Source organism: Octopus bimaculoides, chromosome 18 (assembly GCF_001194135.2).
Source record: "Octopus bimaculoides isolate UCB-OBI-ISO-001 chromosome 18, ASM119413v2, whole genome shotgun sequence".
Lineage (NCBI taxonomy): Eukaryota > Metazoa > Mollusca > Cephalopoda > Octopoda > Octopodidae > Octopus > Octopus bimaculoides.
Genome location: NC_068998.1, coordinates 50794012 through 50812763, shown reverse-complemented (window position 1 = coordinate 50812763; position 18752 = coordinate 50794012). Strand labels below are relative to the sequence as shown.

Genomic DNA, 18752 nt, shown 5'->3' with positions numbered 1-18752 from the left:
TGGACGGGGGCCTAGTCTTGGGTGAATTGTAAACATAATACCAATATCATTTGGATAATAGTGGTGGATGCAAATAATGTTTCGCTCACGACAGCGTTGCAGAGAATAGAGTTTCAGCTGTTTAAGTCGAGCCCAAGGGTTTTCTTTATTGCAACCAAGCGCTTAAGTGTCGTTAGATCTGCGCTTAATAAAATAATTCTCATTTTCACTAAGAGATTATTCATGTTCTAACCAGAAGCTCACCTGTGTCTTACATTTGTACGAGGTCTCTCAGCCGTCATCTCTCGGCAATTACTTAATTTACATACATAACATGCACACACCAAATGTACATTATGTATAAAAAATATAATGTATAACAAATATATTTGGGGTTAATAATAAACATTGTTGAAAATAATTTTCGTTATTACTGTCACGAGTTTAGAGTCGTAATTGTTGAGTTGGTGAACGAAGATATATTTTTGTGGCTGCCTGAATAATTGAAGCAAAACACGTGAAAGCTTGACTGAAACACTTATTGTCACAAATAAAAGCAGGTGGGGCTGACCATTTACAATTAACAGTATAAATAATTATGGTCTGAGAGAAAGAAAGATACACACTTCTGAGAATACAAAAAGATATCTGCACAGCCGCATGTTGTCGGTCCAACGAAATCAACGGTAACCACTTCGTGGCGACAGAGGTTCTGGGTCAGCTACCTTAGGCCGTCTCTGTAAGTGTCTGGAACCGTCTGATGGCAAGAATAGAGGTACATGTCACTCAGTTACTCATAACATTCAGCAATTACTTATCACCAAAAACGGCCTTTTATTGGATGCAAGAAAATTCCAGAAGGTTAAATCATGTCACCATTGATTGGTTGCTTACTAGACCAATGACGTAAAACTATTGCGGTTCCATTATCTTATTATTATGTCTTTTATGCATCTTTCTTAACCATGTTCACAGCACCCATATATTTCAATGTCTGGTTCTAGAAACGTTTTGAATCTTTAGAAATTTATTCATGGGTTTCTAATTGAATTATTCCGTAAGAATGTAAGTCTTTGTTATCTCAGAGAATCTATCCTTTTTCGTTTTACATGTTTCACTCTTTCGACCGCGGCCATGCTGGGGCACCACCTTGAAGGATTTAGTTGAATGAATCGAATCCGATGCTAATTTTAAAACCAAGTACTTATTGTATTGTCTCTTTTTACCAAACCGCTAAGTTACTGGGACATAAATGAACCAATACTGGTTGTCAAGTGACTGTGGAGGACAAACGCAAAGACACGCACACTCATACATGTGTGTGTGTGTTTACACACACAAACACGCGATAGGTTTCTTTCAATTGTCGTCTACCAAATCCACTCAAGTCTCTGGTCAGACCGAGGCAATAGTAGAAGACATTTGCTTAAGGTGTCACGCAGTAGGACCGAGCCTAGAACCATGTGGCTAGGAAGCAAACTTCTTACCCGACAGCCACACCTTGCGCCTGTGTAAAAATTTCATTTCACTTTACGTCGTTTCACTTAAAGTAGCGCTTTTCAAGGACCTTTCCAACGACTGACTGAAATATAATCCACAAAAATTAAAATTTACGAGTATCTAATTCGATAGAATGGAGTGTAATCAAGATTTTGCTATTTTTATCTTATACTGAAATGTTCGTTCTCAACTGCTTTGTATGAACGAGAGAGTTAAAAGTTATTTGAGCTCAGAACGAATTCCTGTGTACAGATGCGTGTAATGACTATTTATAAGATACGGAAACATCATAGTAGATGCTGCTTAGATAACTTCGCAGAAATGCAACGTGAACTGCAGTTTAATATCAAGATGAGTTTCAAGTATGCACAGTTCTGATTCTAAGGGTCTCTTTGTTGTAAATTCTTCATTGGAAGTTTTCGAAAAGTGTTTGTTGTTCAGAATAGAAGATTGCAATTTATTGCAGAGTTCTTCACTAGTCTTGACCTCCATGATTACAAATGTTTATCAGTCTTTCTGATGGCATTCCATTTTTCTCAAGATCTTAGAAACAACATGGATCAAAACACGTTGCATTTCATTTAATCTTTGCTCTTAAAAGTCTTTATATCTTTTAATCTTCATTTGCAATTCCAGCGTGGGAGGTGTTTATAAGCCATTTAAAAACACACAAAAACCATTAGATTCACTTCAACATTTAAATTTAATTTGTCAAAATATTTTCGTCGCTTTGAGACCACGACCTGTTCACTGACAAAATTCTGTGCTAGAGAGCAGGATGGTTATTTCACACATTTCGACTTTGTTTCCTCATATACTTCGATGATTTCATAACAATAATGTTGGAAAGAAATTACTTTTGAGACCCATCTTATCCCTGCTATTTCTAGCATACCAAACGTCTACGTAGAGGACAGGTCACTTTCGAGTTTATTCAACCCTTTAGCATTTAAAATGGCTACATCTGGCCAAAATATTCTACCTGTTTTATGTTCAAACTAGCCAGATCAGGCCTCTCACACCAACTCCACAATGTCATTCTAAAAATAAATAATTACCTCATCAAAATTATGAGATAACGCAGGATTAGTTGAAAATTATGTAAATAAATAAGCCTTACATTTGACACAATAATCCGCATGGCTGCAGTCTGCTGACTGAGGCAAATAAAAAGAGTAAAAGAAAACAAACAATAAAGAAACGCTTAGACCAGATGCCATTTATTAGTCAAATTCTCCTGGATTAATCAGATTAGACCCAACAAAGTAAATATTTTACATAAATTATCACAAAAATAAAAATAAAGAGATGCGATAAATAATAATTCCTCAAATATTTTGTATCAGAATAGACTTCTGTTTATCTGGAGTTTAGATAGAGGACCCAACTAAGCAGGTTTTTCATTTATGAAGGGATCTTAGTCATATGGAAATCAACAGTTTTTCTTGTGAGCTTCTACGTGGTCACTCAACTTGCTAGAAATAGCAGTCAAATTTCCTTCAAGTTATTTTCTATTTGATTTATTTTTCTTGAGCTCTAAGACTTACAAAGTCAGTCGTCCGGTTTCCATGGCGTTGAAGTAACCAAGCTCATGACATTCTTCTGAAGGGTGGGTCTGCTACAGGGTTGAAGGTGAGAAATTTTGGGGAAGGAGACAAACTGATTACATCTTTCCCCAGTACATGACAGTGAAGGCGTCTGGTTCAGTGGTTAGGCCATCGGATTCATGATCGTAAGATTCTGGTTTCAATTCCTGGACCAGGCAGTGTGTTGTGTCCTTGAGCAAAGCAATTCATTTTACATTGCTCCAGCTGGCAAAAATGAGCAAAGGACACCCCATCCAGTGGGTGAATATATATATATATATATATATATATATATATATATATACCACAGAAATTGGCCTTCTGAGTCTATATATGATTCAGGAAGAAACAGTACTTGACCTTGAAGGGATGAATGGCAAAGTTGACCTTTGTAGGATTTGAACTCAGAATGTAAAATGATGGAAAAAAAAAAAAAAATTTTTAAAAGGGCACCTTGGATAATGTAATTACACTTTTCCTAAAGAAGATATGGGATGGCCATAGTTGGATTAGAAATATATGTTCATATGTCTGATTAACGAAAGATGACCTGGGACTAAACAAAACACAATAATGAGATCCAATTTTCTTAGGGAGTTTCAGACTCTGATCAAAGATAGATTTTAGAATGCATTTTATTATTGTTCCCTTCCTTTCTTATCAATGCTATTCAGAAAAGCAGGGTGCTACAGTGGTTGCCCTCACCTCCTTCATGTTGCTAATCCCCTTCTTTTATTGGTTTCAAATGGCGCAAGGCCAGTGATTTCAATAGAAGCGTTTAAATGAATTACATCACCTTCAGAGCTCAGCTGATTTTTATTTTAATGACCCTGAAACAACAAAAGGTAAATTCGACCTCAACAGAAATATATATATATATATATATATATACACACAGGGCAGGCTTCTTTCAGTTTCTGTCTTCCAAATCCACTCAAAGCTTTGGTCAGCTTGAGGCTACAGAAGAAGACACTTGCTCATGGTACTACACAGTGGGACGGAACCAAAGACCATATGGTTGAGAAGCAAGCCTCTTAGTCACACTGCCATGCCTGCACCAACATTAATAATTAATATCTCACTTATACACCCCTACCCCTCTAAAATGGACTTATCCATCATATTAGACACAACTCATTTCAGTTTCTGACACAAAATCTTTCAACAAAGATCCAATTTTGATTAGGTGAAATGGCCCCAAATGTTGCAATCAGATTCAGTAGATCGATAAATCCCATCAAATATACATCAATAGGGGTCTCATGGGATAAGACAATGAAGTTCAATCGATGATAGCTAAAGTCAGGAGATGTAGAAACAACAATAATCATAACAGAATTGTTTTAGCTGATGTCGTTTAGTCCCAGGATGGTTCTGACTGAATAGGCCTATGATTGAAGGCATTCCTGCCATGACCATCATGTCTTTTTCTCATCTGCAGGAAACCCAGATAGTGTTATCTAACGGATCCCTTCCTTTTTTTTGATATGATACATTGTCATTTGATGGAGATTTGGCTGATTTTTCTAGCAGGTTGCAAGGCTCCCTGCTAATCTTTTAATGTCAGGAGGAGGAGGGGGAAAACTATTTCACATGACAGTACAAGAAAATCGTCGTACCAAAATGTCAAAACTCTTTTTTTCTTAGATACCAAAAAAAATAAAAAATCACTGGAAGCTTGCCACAAGCTTACCATCATCATCACTATTATTTTAATTAAGATGACGAGCTGACCAAATCGTTACTGCGCTAGAAACAATGCTTAGTGGCATTCTTTTCTCACTTGACATTCTGAGTTCAAATGCTGCAAAAGCTGACTTTGCTTTCCATCCTTTCAGGGTCAATAAAATAGGTACCAGTTATGCATTGGGGATCGATGTTAGCGACTTGCACCCTCTCTCAAAACTGCTGGCTTTATGCCAAAATTTGAAACCATTATTATTATTATTATCATTAAGGCAGTAAGCTGGCAGAGTCATTAGAACGCTGGACGAAATGCTTAGTCGCATTTCGTTCAGCCTTACGTTCTAAGTTCAAATTCTACAGAAGTTGATTCTGCCTTTCATTCTTTCGGGTGGGTCTTTAAAAGAAGTACCAGTTGCAAGTACGGATTTTGTGTTAGGTATGTATGAGTGAGTGTTGATAGATGTGGACCAGGTGACAATAGTGATCAACAAAATCAATGATGGGAAAACAGTAAAGACACTTGGTTTTTATTGTCTCCTTGCAATGCACTTGGCCTCAGATGAAACACTCAACACTGGGGTTGATGTAATCAACTAACAGCCTGCTCCACCATTATATTTCAGGCCATGGGCCTATAGTATTATTATTATTATGTATTCACTGAGGTTAACTTATATTATCATAGCAGACTCACTATATGTATGTATATATATACCTATAAATATATATATGGAGCAAATAATTCATGAGAAAATAATTTGCAAAGATATCATTGACTCTGTTATTATCTAGTGTAACAATTTAAATATAACAGAATCAATAATATAAGTGATTGCAGGCCCCCCGTCAAAAAGCATTAAATAGCTGAAGGATTAAAATTAATCAAAGGACATACTAAGTATAAATATATATATATACACATGCACATATATATATGCCTATAAATATATATATATATATATATATATATATATATATATATATATATATATAGATAGATAGATAGATAGGTAGATAGACAGATAGATATAGATAGGTAGATAGATGCATATAAAATATTAATCAAAAATCGAAGTGAATTTATATTTTTATAATATATTCTAGTTGCAATCCTTTACATTCTGTGTTCAAATCCCAGACTGACTTCACCCTTTGTCTGTCTAAAGCATTCTTGTAAGTTCGATCTGAATCTCTAAGGTTGTTTTGCAGTTTTTTTTTTAGTAAGTCTTTGTTTGGTAAGTTCTGAGTAAGAAAACTTTCCATTCATAATTCCCAAGTGACTTTGGTGAGTGGAAAGAAAAAAAAAAACAAACACTGTAAGAAAGTTTATCAAATATGATGTATGGGATGCCAGAGAAATATCAAATACGAGATATGACAGGCAAATGTGCAATAGACTATACTTTTCTCCCTCCAAAATATACAACTGTGGGCTGTTAATTTGAGATATTTATTATTAACTACTGTTAATAACACAATATCTGAATATTTTCACTCAATTATCTAGAGTAACTTTGATAAAACCCTCTTTAAATACAATTCTTCAGAGGGACAGAAAGATAATGTTTATGATGATGGTGGTGATGATGATAATGGCCATTCCTGCTCATTAGGCACCAAAACTCATTTCCTCTTCACTTGAGACGTCCCAGAGTAACTCTTATAGTTTCTCTGTCTGTCTTGATAATAGTCTCCTTCTCTAGATCTACTCCTCTGCCTGCTCCTCTCACTGTACTCATTTCTCTGTCTATTACTCCTCTCATTAGATCTGCTCCTCTTCCTATTCCTCTCATTAGATCTACTTCTCTGCCTGTCCTTTTCGTTAGATATGCGCCTTTCATGAGACAGATTCCTCTGCCTCTTCCTCTCATTAGATCTGCTCCTATTACTATTCCTTTCATTGGATCGACTTCTCTTACTACGCCTCTCATTAGAACGGCTTCTCTGCCTATTCCTCTCATTAGATCTACTCCTCTTACTATTCCTCTCCTTAGATACACTCCTCTGCCTATTCCTCTCATTAGATCCACTCCTCTTACGATTTCTTTCTTTAGAAATACTCCTCTGCTTATTCCTCTCATGAGATCTGCTCCTCTTGCTATTCCTCTCCTTAGAGACACTCCTCTGCCTATTCCTCTCATTAGACCTGCTCCTCTGCCTATTCCCCTCCTTAGCTTTACCACTCTGTTTCTTCCTGCTACTGCCATCACTGGAATCACTACACTGCCCACTCCTCACACTGGACACGCTACTCTGCCTGCTCCTTTCACTTGATTCACTGCTACTCTCACTCGACTGCCTCTTTCTGCGCACTTTCTGAGCCGGAGACTTTGGCTCACCACCACCACCACCACTACTACTACAGCTACTACTACTACGACTGCAGTGTCCCTCATCTCTCCGTGGCGCTTGCTCTTTGATTTCTCTGCCGCGTGCTTTCGAGTGAGTCCTTTTCGAGTCAAACTGCTTCTTGCCCATGCTGCCAGAGGTCCCAGGATGGCAATCATAAGAAGAATTCTTTGAAGCAGAGTCCTTGTCTTTACTTTTCCCATCCTTGCTGCCAGTTGAGTGTTTTCTGTTCGGTTCTTTGCTGTGTTTGTTTGATTTGTCTTTCTCAGAATGGCTGAATTTCTTGTGGCAACTGGAACCCTTCTCTTCTGCAAATACAACAAATAAATAAATTAATTAAAATACCCTAAAAAAAAAAAGAAAAAGAGAAACAATTATTGTTCTTATGAATAATATCCTTTCTATGAAGGGCACAAAACCAGTAATTTCAGGGAAAGGGGTTAAGTTAATTTCATCACACCCCCAGTACTCAGCTGGTATTTATTTTATCAACCTCGGGAAGGATGAAGGGCAAAGCTGGCTTTGATAGAGAGGGGTCTATCCCATTAACTGAATGGTACTTGTTTTGACTGAGTATGGAGGGATAAAATGCAGCTTGTCTTAGATTCTACAGAATGGATGCAGGCTTTGCTATGAACTTTATAAAAACATACAAAACACATAAATAATGAATGAACTTACCAGTTTTCTCATGGTGCTTCGAGTGTTTGTGTTTCTTTGACTTCTTCTTTTTCTTCTTTGGTGATTCCTTCTTGCTGAGCAGCGAAAGCTTCCTGCAAATGCAAAGAAACATTAACAAAATTACAATTACCAAGAACAAATATAAACAAACAACAATACAGAGCAGTGGCTCTCAACCCTTTTTTAGCTTACAGACCCCTTTCATTCCTATTTTACTTGGATGGACCCCGATTGCTGTTTGTTTAAAAAAGACCTATTACATTTTTATAATTAAATATTAGAAATTGTGTAAAAAAAATTGTTAAAGCATTTTGCGTATTGTAGAATTATAACAGATTTATTGCAGATAAATTTTAACAAAATCTTCTTTGGACCCACCAAGGGTCATATTGATCTTGATTGAGACCCATTGATATAGAGGGAAAGATTTGGTATCATCTGGACCCTACTTTCATACTATACTTGTCCCTTGAGTATATATTACAGGAATCATTTTCTAAGCCGAAGTGAAGGTGCTGGACCCCACATGGATGATGAAAGGATGTGAAATGTGTAGAAATGCTCTGATGATAGGGACCAAAGCAATAAGACATGTTAGCATGGAAAAGAGAATCTGATGTGAAAATGGTGAATATAAAACAAGAACACATGAGAGAAGACATTGGTATAGGAGATGTAAAGCAATGTAGAGACTTACTTGAGTAGTCTCTTCTTTTGATGTGGAGTTAAAGACTTGAGGAACTTCACTTCTTCGTCTTCATCATCTTTTACTTCGACATCTTTCTGTGAATAAAAACCAGATTAAGGGTGAAACGAAATTCTTTAATAATGATCATAAATTTTGGTCAAGTCCACATGCTGTGATGAAATGTGAGAGAAAAAGGCACTGATGGGTCTGAGCAACACTCTTCTTTGAAACGAAGAGGGTAATAAGGAAAGCTAAGGGAGAGTTTTTAGAAACATCAGAAGTAAAGGCATGGTTAAGAAGTTCCCTTAGCAATCATATGATCTCAGGTTAAGTCATAATGCGCAACACCTTGGACAAGGGTCTTTTGGTACGGCCCTGGGATCATCAAAGTCTTGTGAACACAATCTGCGATGTCACAGCCATTGGCTTTTTTCTAAAGTTTACTTCACAACGCCTGCAGGGGTCAGACGGAACATTTGGAGCAGAGTTTTCTATGGCTGGACGCCCTTCTTGATGCCAGCCCTTACTTGTTTCCAAATGAAATAATAATCTTCTGGTCTACAGAAAACCAAAGAGCTCAAAACATGGTAATTCAGAGAACTGGAGATAAAAAGAAACCTTTTGAATGAGACTTTCGTATAGGAAGGCTATACAGCATATCAAGAGGCTTGGAGGTGACAGTGACATGAAGTTTAGAACAAGCCGATTAATTAATTACCTCATCAATCAGCCTTCCCATGATATTTTTTTTCAATACCAAACCATCTTCATGCATACTTTCCATGAGAGAAGAATCATTCCGGGCTGGAAAAAAAACATAGAATACATAAATAAAAAAAAATCTTAAAAAGTATATAAGCAATTAATGAGTTTGGATTAGGCAAATGAATTGCTACTTAGGTAATGAGTGGTGGGCATGGCTGTGTGGATAAGAAGTTTCCATTGCAACTTGGGTTGGTATCGAAAGTGTTAATAATGTGTCTGAAAGCAAATTTAGAAATGAACAAAAGCTTTGCCTGTGTGTCACATAAGATACAAAAAGCATATTTCTCTGGGACCTATTCATCATATATGATACATGTTCTCAATGTTTTTCAACCTCCTGAGTAACTTGGAACTTGTGAAATAACAGCTTTATGTTAGTCAGAACACAAGCAGCAAAGGATAAACAAAAGGTCTGAAAACAAGAATGGACGTTTAGGACAAACCTATGTAAATGCGTTGGGCGGGCAAAGGGTTAAGTCAAAAGCCCCTCGAAAGAGAGAACAGAAGAAAGCTAAACCCAAAAAGAACAGAAGAAAGCTAAAGAAGATAGTTATAAAGTACATCTGTTGATTTATCAAGACTGTGAAAAAGTTATTTCCCTTTAGATCAGGAACTAAAACTCAATCGTTTGATAAACCATAAATCTATGAACTGAGCACGGAATTTTCTCAGTGAACAGGTTGCGGTTTCAAAGAGACGAAAATATTTTAACAAATTAAATTTAAATGTGTGAAGTGAATCTAATGGTTTTTGTGTCTTTTTAAATGGCTTATGAACACCTTCCTCGTTGCAATTGTTATAAAATAAGACGCAGGTGGAAATAAATTCCTTGGTTTGAGATGATGTAAATAAAAAAGCCCTTTCCTGCAGTGCCCCAGTATGGCCACATTCCAAAGATTAAAACCATTAAAACTGGCATGGCTATGTGTTTGTGAAAATTGCTTTCTAGCTGCATGAACTTGTGGATTTGGCAGACGGAAACTGAGAGAAGCCCACCGTATATATATATATATATATATATATATATATATATATATATATATATGTATGTGTTTGTGTGTCTTTGTGTATGTGTTTGTCCTCCCACCATCGCTTGACAACCGATGTTAATATGTTTACGTCCCCATAACTTAGCAGTTCGGCAAAAGAGACCAATAGAATAAGTACTAGGCTTACAAAGAATAAGTCCTGGGATTGATTTCTTCGACTAGAAAGACAGTGCTCCAGCATGGCTGCAGTCAAACGACCGAAAGAAATAAAAGAAATTCTTGTAACTTAACAGTCAGACAAAAGTGACTGATAAAATAGGTAACAAGAAGTGGGTACTGAAGTTGATTTCCTCAACTTAAACCTTTCCAAGGCAGTGCCCCAGAATGGCCGCAGTCCAATGAGCAAAACAAGCAAAAAGACAGAAAGCTATGAACATTGTTGTGTTGTACTTACACTGAGTTGGTTCAGCTGTCAGGCTCTTCCCATAAAGGGGACAGATTTTATCCGTGTTGACATGGCCCCATTCGCGGCACTTGATACAGCGCACGTTCCTGACTTCAATTCCGAACGGTTGGTCACGAATGGTGTCATCGTTTTTGGCATAGCTGCAATATAAAGCATCATCATCATCATTGTTATCATCCTCGTCACCCAACATTCATATTCAAGAATAATGTCAACATGCAAAAATAATGGTTCCAAATTTTGGCACAAGGCCAGCAAGTTCGGAGGAGGGGAGGGGCAAGTCGATTACACTGAAACACCCCCCTCCTCCAGGGTGCTTTGTATGTCGCACTAGCACCAGTCTTTATATGTGGCACCAGCACAGGTGCTTTATCTATATGACACCAGCACGGGTGCTGTCTATGTGGCGCCTCTGCAAGTGCTTTGTATGTGGTACCAGCCTGAGTGCTTCATAGGTAGCACCAACAGAAGTGTTGTCAATATGGTACCAGCACCCAGAAGCTTGCAGGACAAAAACCTTTGGACTGAGAGATTAGAGTACGACAGAGGGAGAACACAGGTCAGTATATTTAAAAGGTAGAACAATACTTACGCTTCTCTGGGTGCATTGTATTTCCTCTGCCATTCAAATTTGTATTCCTGGTCAGTTTCTTCATTCTTGAAAAAACAGAAATATTCAACAGATATAATAACACAAACAACAACAACAATAATGGTTTCGAATTTTGGTACAAGGCCAGCAACTATAGTGGTGGGGGGGTAGTTCTGTTATTCTTTTATTTATTTCAGTCATTTGACTGCGGCCATGCTGGAGCACCGCCTTTAGTCGAACTAATCAACCCCAGGTCTTATTCTTTGTAAGTCTGGTACTTATTCTATTGGTCTCTTTTGCTGAACCACTAAGTTACGGGGACATAAACATACCAGCATCAGTTGTCAAGCGATGGGGGGAGATGAATGCAGACACACAAACACACACAGACATCCTCTCATTTGCACACACACACGCTCTCTTTCTCTCTCACACACAAACTGACTGTGTTAAATCAAGCCAAGTTCACTTCAGCTTGATTTAGTCTATGTGAAGGGACGTAACTAGGATTAATCTGTGACTATTGTTTCTTTTCTGCTCTAGGCACAAGGCCCGAAATGTTGGGGGAGGGGGACAGTCAATCAGATCGATCCCAGTACGCGACTGGTACTTAATTTATCGACCCCCAAAAGGATGAAAGGCAAAGTCGACTTTGGCAGAATTTGAACTCAGAACATAAAGACAGACGAAATACCGCTAAGCATTTCGCCCCATGTGTTAACGTTTCTAATTTCTTTATTGCCCACAAGGGGCTAAACACAGAGGGGACAAACAAGGACAGACAAAGGGATTAAGTTGATTATTTTCTATGAAAATCCTGTCTGAAATAATGAAGATTTCTACCAGCTGAGGGCAGTAGAAAAGAGGAAGATGAGAGGATACAAATAAGTACTGTTGTTGGGGCACAGAAAGAGAATTACACTTACCTCCTTCTTCTTAAACCCTGGTGGAGCATCATACATGAAACTGAGGCCGACTTTAGCTTTCTCATCACCAAGTAAAGCCCTGCAGAAGAGAAGAGAATTGATTAGAAAAGGCTCATTGTATTTTCAATCATATCATTATCATCGTTTAACATTCGTTTGCCATGCTGGCATGGGTTGGACGGTTTGACTGAGGTCTGGAGAGCCAGCGGCTGCACCAAGCTGCAATCTGATCTGGCAATGTTTCTACAGTTAGATGCCCTTCCTAACGCCAACCACTCTGAGAGTGTAGTAGGTGCTTCTCATGTGACTCCAGCACAGGAGCCAATCAGGGAGCACTGGCATCAACCACATTCGGATGGGAAACACAAGGGCTGCAAAATACAGCATTCTAGTTTGTAATAGAGCAGTGTGGTAGGAATAGCAGCATGGTGATGGTTGTGTAGTGTGGTAGCTGAGGTGATGTGTGGGGCTAAATGTGGAGTAATGTGATGGCTGTAGTAATATGGTGATGATGGTGGTGGAGAGGGCGATGGTAGAGAGTTATTGCATGGATGTTTGCAGTAATGTGTCAGCTGTGATGGTGGGAGTAATGTGAGGGTGGTGGAGGTGGAGTTGTGCGGCTAAGTGCAGTGGTGGCGAGTATAGTGCAGTTGTGGTCGTCAGGCAGTGGCTGTACTGATGTGATGGTGGTAGTAGTTGTCTGGAGGAGGTGGTGTGGTGGCAAATATAGCAGTAATGATGGTGATGATAATAACGTCCACTTTCCATGCTAGCATGGGTTGGACGATTTGACTGAGGACTGGTGAAACCGGATGGCAACACCAGGCTCCAATCTGATCTGGCAGAGTTTCTACAGCTGGATGCCCTTCCTAACGCCAACCATTCAGAGAGTGTAGTGGGTGCTTTTACGTGTCACTGATGATAAAGGTAATAATGGAGTTGATGATTCTTTTAGTGGTTTCAGTCAATGAACTTCGGCCATGCTGGAGCACTGCCTTATTCTTATTTCTATGTATATATATCTTATCACTCACTTTCTCAGTATCTTTTGAAGTTTCATGGCTAAAGAAAGTTGGCCTAGAATTGCCGATGAAGACGAAGTGAAGTAAAGTTTTACCTGTTTCCATAAAGTTCCTGTTCCTTTTGGTACTGTGCCAAGAGGTCTTCTTGTTTCTTCTTATCATATGTTGTTTTCTGTTCAGCCATCCATACCTAGAAATAACAATGATGAATGTCTACAGTGAATATATAACAATGCAAAAATACTTACAGTTTGCTTTATGTCTGTTTTTTATATGTTAGCATAAGTTAGATGAATACGTTACTGGGGTATTGTTTTATTGCTGGATGCCCTTCCTATTGCTAACCCTTAACTGTTTTTCAAGAGGTCTTTGATTTCACACATTTTTCAAAGGCAAAAAATGAGCAGAAAATTTTGTCCACCCGTCCATCTTCTCTGCCCAGTGTTCCTGGGTGGATCACAGGTAAAATCCCCAGATACTTCCTCTCAGAAGCAACTGTCATTAGGCTTTCTGGCTAGATTCCCAAGCATAACCAACCAAGACTATGGATATTATTCAACAATCTCTTTCATGGTCTTCCCACCATGTCTCCAGCTGGGTGGTTTGGCACACAAGTGTTGATAGGAGAAATGACAACATCACAACCACTCATACCAACCGTCATAGAAAGGAATTGTACGCAAAGTTACATAGAGGTGTGCACGCACATATACACACACGTACATAATCGGCTATTTTTAGCTTCCATCAACCAGTTCCACTCACAAGGCTTTGGCAGGCCCACGGCTACAGCAGGCAATTTTCATGGAGTTACCTCCCTTGCTCATTTCTTAAAGTTTTGCACAACTTTTAGAGTTTTTGTCTACTAATTGCACCTATAACTCAGTTTACCGAAGTTTCACTATATGTGTGTGTGTGTGTGTGTGTGTGTGTGACACTGAAACGAGGAAGGTATCAGGTGGTCGTGGGATGTGAGCAAGGTTAACCTGCATCTAAGCACCAACAAAGAGACCACGTTAGCGAGAGATCCTCTACACCAGTGATTCCCTACCATTTTTTTAACCTATGGTCTCTGTGATTCCTATTTTACTCGGCCGGACCCTCGAAGTTATTCGATATTTCAAAAATCCTATATTTTTTTTAATATTATTATGAACTGTATAAAAAAAAATTGTTCAAATATTTTGTTTGTTGTTGAAGTGTAAGCAATTTATTGCAGGTAAATTCTAACAAGATCTTATACAGACACCGAAAGGCCATATGAACCCCGGTTGAGGACCGTTACTTTACGTGAACACTCGAAATACCAAATCACCAGGTTCTCCAATACAAACACCATGTTTTAAAATGATCTAAAAATCTCACAGTGCAATTAAGACTAAGTAATTTTACTAAATACTTCGTTATTTTCAAAATTAATTGAAACAGACAGAATGTTATAAGAGAAATGAGTCAAATCCACAAGTTACATCATAAAAATGATAGCAACCTCTAAATAAAGGACCGAAGCCCGATTAGGAACCGAATAATAGGAACACAATAAGGAAGTAAAATAATAATAATAATAATAATAATAATAATAATAATAATAATAACAACGGAAATAAACCAAAATGAAATTGTTTCCTGATAACTTTTAATGGAATTTTTTTACAGATAACTTTCGATGTAAATTAGGATTATATCGTAATTTAATGCGAGACAAACAAACATCGGTAGGCGCACACACACGTACATAGAAAATCACATCAGATTCCGATATAATCGGAATTTACATAATCTGAAACGTGTTTGGTAGAAATTTTCCAAAATCCGGGAAGGAGGAAATAGTTGTGGAGGAATCAATCATTGTTGAATATATTCGCAAACAACGACTTCCAATAATAAAAGAAAGGGACCACATCGGATACAACAGGCTGGAATCCCTGAATGTCACTAAAAATTATAAATAAATGGTTTATTATTTATATAATATTCTATAGTACGCTAATTAACTCAGTTTAATTATTCTTAGCATGTACAAGCTCCTTCGTTGTCTTATTAACTATTATTTACACTATTATTTACCCTGAATATCTATAAAAAGGGTGTATGGTGTTTTATTGTTTATAAAATATACTTCTAGTACCGTAATCAACTCTGTTTGTCTTCGTAATCGAGGTTTATTTTTATTTCAACTCCACGTGAAATCCCGGAAAACTACAAAAATTCTAAAGATTATTGTTGTATGTGTCTGAAATATACCATAAAACGGTCATAATTAAGTTCGTTTAATTAATCTTAGTATTCAACCATTAACGTAAAACGATAATTTATTCGTAAACTGAGTGAATGAATGTAGAGATGTCGTTTCTATGTCCTGGAAGGACCCTTTAGTTTTTTTCTGCTGGAGATTGCTGTTTGCTTACCATATTCAACAACTTTTTAAACCCGAATATAATCGAATTAAATCTAATTAAAATATAAAACAGTTCACTTACCCTTTTGATGTTCTCCTTGCTTGCAGGATGGAAGAACTTTTTGGTCATATAATTATTAAAGCCTTTCCCCATGTTTGTGGATGTTACCTGGTTGTAATTAAAGGTAAGAGACGAGGTGTAGGTAAATATTTATTGTAGAACTATAGAAGTTATTGAGATATTTCTGGAGTGAGTGTCCTTGTCAACATGGTGGAATGGACATTGAAAGAAGACAGGAATCCGGAAGAAATAAGCGACAGAAATAAACGAAATCGGTTCTGTTTCTTTTTGTCGGTTGTAAACATAAACAACATTAGAGATGGAGTCGCCAATGTTACAGGAAGTTGATATTCACTGCGTGGCTATAACTTCCTTGACGTCACTAATCATCTCCATACACACGTACATACACCCGTACATACATACACCACACATACACGCCTCCATGACTTTATACATTATCTATCTATCTATCTATCAATCTATTTATTTCTTTGTTTAGAAATTAAATTTCAATTTGCTATTACTTTCAAATACATACAAATTTTAAAAGAAATATTGTCTTTTTTGTCTCATAATTGTAGCGTAATGACTCTTAAAATTATTTTATTCAACAATCAAATAAGAGAAATCTGTTATTCTTGCATTTAATAAGTCACTCTTTAGCCTTTACATATTCGTTTCGGTTACACTGAATATCCAAGTTTATTTTTCATACTTCCCTCTCATATCGTTTTGGTTTCATAAACAAGCCCGCAGAAATATGTACTTAAAACCAAATCTCACTACATATATACATATAGTGAGCTTTGCTTTTCACTTCATAGCTCTGTTTGTAAACATTCTTTTTTAATCTGTAATATGAGGCAAAAAATATATTATAGAGGTAATCATTTTTTTTACGGAAGTAAAATCTGAATGCAGAATTTCAAAATGCGACACGAATAAACGAAACGTACAAAATCCTTGGAAGTTGTATAACTTCTGGAGTTGTGCTGTTAGCTCATTTGTTTCATATATGAATACTTTACCCTAAACGGAAAATACAGTTTTAATTAAATTTAACCGTGTATATAAAATAAACATTTTAGCCCATGCTTTTGCATTATAAATAAAATTTGCTGAATTAAGAATGCATAAAGTGATTAGTTGTGTAAGGCTGGAGGCAATATTACACAATATTGTTATATTTCGGGACGGTCATTTTCCTTTTCTTGCCAAATACACACACGCACTGAATATTCGTTCTTCATTCGTTTATTACTGTTCTTATTTTATCTTATTCTTTTATTCTTCTATTTGTTTCAGTCATTTGACTGCGGCCATGCTAGAGCACCGCTTTTAGTCGAACAAACCGACCCCAGAACTTATTCTTTGTAAGCCTAGTATTTATTCTATTGGTCTCTTTGTCGAACCGTTAAGTTACGGGGAGGTAAACACACCAGCATCGGTTGTCAAGCGATGGTGGGTGGACAAACGCAGACACACACACACACACACACACGACGAGCTTCTTTCAGTTTCTTATTTCTTTATTGCCCTCAAGGGGCTACACACAGAGGGGACAAACAAGGACAGACAACGGGGTTAAGTCGATTACATCGACCCCAGTGCATAACTGGTACTTAATTTATCGACCCCGAAAGGATGAAAGGCAAAATCGACCCCGGCTTCTTTCAGTTTCTGTCTACCGAATTCACTCACCGGGCTTTGGTCGGCCCGAGGCTATAGTAGAAGACACTTGCAGCAAATGTTAAAGGCAATGACTGTCAGCAACGCCCTTGCTGAATTCTAAAGTCACCTTAGAGTAAATCAATTTAATGTAACTTTTGTTTCTTCTACGAAGTTTCATAGATTAATTTTCTACAGACACAGATCACATCTAGTGTGTTTGGATTCCATATATTCCTAGTCGTGTTTAAATACCGAATGGCTGGTATGTGATGAGGAATCGTTACCGCGCAGGGAAGCATGCTTAGCGGCATTTCTTCCGATTTTACGTTCAAATGCTGTTGGGGTCGACTTTGCCTTTCGCAACCCTTGCTTTTTGATTCTGATTTGTGGAACAGACCGCCACTAGATCATGCCATTTTCTTGTATGTAAAGAATATATTGTTCAAGATGGCATGGTAAGATTTGAGGGAGATTTAGCTGTTATATTTTTGCAGAGAGTAAAACGAAAAAAAAAAGAAGAAAGCCCAAGAAATAACTTTAGTTCATAGAGGCTGGCACCACGTAGGTTCGAGAGAAAATATATTGAGAAAATATATTGATTTATTGATCGATTATTACAATTATTGATGAATTCAGGAGATTGTAATTAAAATATTTCAGATTGCAGGACAGTGACCTCGACTGTGGCAGCAACGGTAACGATATCGGACGATGAAGGAAGACGATGAGAAGATCAATGGACGACGACGACGACAGCGTGGGCGACGGTGGCCACGACGACGGCATGGGCGACGGTGGCCAGTACGACGACCACGACGACAACCACTGCTGTTGCTATTTAACACTTGGTCAGTTCTGATCGAGCAGACCTCTAATCAAAAGCATTCCATCTCAGACCATCTCGTCTTTCTGGGCTTTTCTTCGAGCCAAATACACCTAAGTGTACACAATCTAATATTCCTTCCACTTTTTAACGTGATTAGTTGTGTTTTTAAGAGACTGGGCTGCTACTTTTAGCAGGCCATATAACTGCGTTTGGCCTCTCTATATCGAAACTTCCATACTGGATTGCTGTTGCTTTTGCTTTTAGCCCTGGGTCAGTCTGATGCATCAGCAGACCAATGATTATGGGGCAGAATCGTTAGAGCACCGAAAGAAAATGCTTAGCGGCATTTCTTTCGACTTAGCCTTTCATCACCTCCGCTCTTTTGGTAGTGGTGGTCGTGGTGGGTCTATAAAAAGTACCAGTCCAAGACCGTAGGTGGGCGGAATCTTTAGAGTATCACACAGGATGTAGAATTTAAAAAAAATAGAATAAAAATATATGAAAGATAAAAAACAAAATCAAAAGAAAAAACAAAAAAGGAAGAAGCCAAGGGTCTCTTTTGTC

The 18752-nt window shown here is 37.7% G+C and overlaps 1 protein-coding gene across 1 annotated transcript; it reads right to left on the bottom strand.

Annotated features, from left to right (window-relative positions):
* Window positions 1–2678: 2678 nt before the first annotated feature.
* Window positions 2679–16054, bottom strand: LOC106874734 (corepressor interacting with RBPJ 1). Its single transcript, XM_014922566.2, has 9 exons — window positions 15710–16054; window positions 13325–13419; window positions 12208–12286; window positions 11282–11346; window positions 10678–10829; window positions 9188–9273; window positions 8479–8564; window positions 7782–7873; window positions 2679–7408 (listed from the first exon to the last, which is right to left on the bottom strand). The coding sequence occupies exons 1-9, from the start codon at window positions 15779–15781 to the stop codon at window positions 6375–6377; spliced, it is 1761 nt and encodes a 586-aa protein (XP_014778052.1). The 5' UTR covers window positions 15782–16054; the 3' UTR covers window positions 2679–6374.
* Window positions 16055–18752: the final 2698 nt, after the last annotated feature.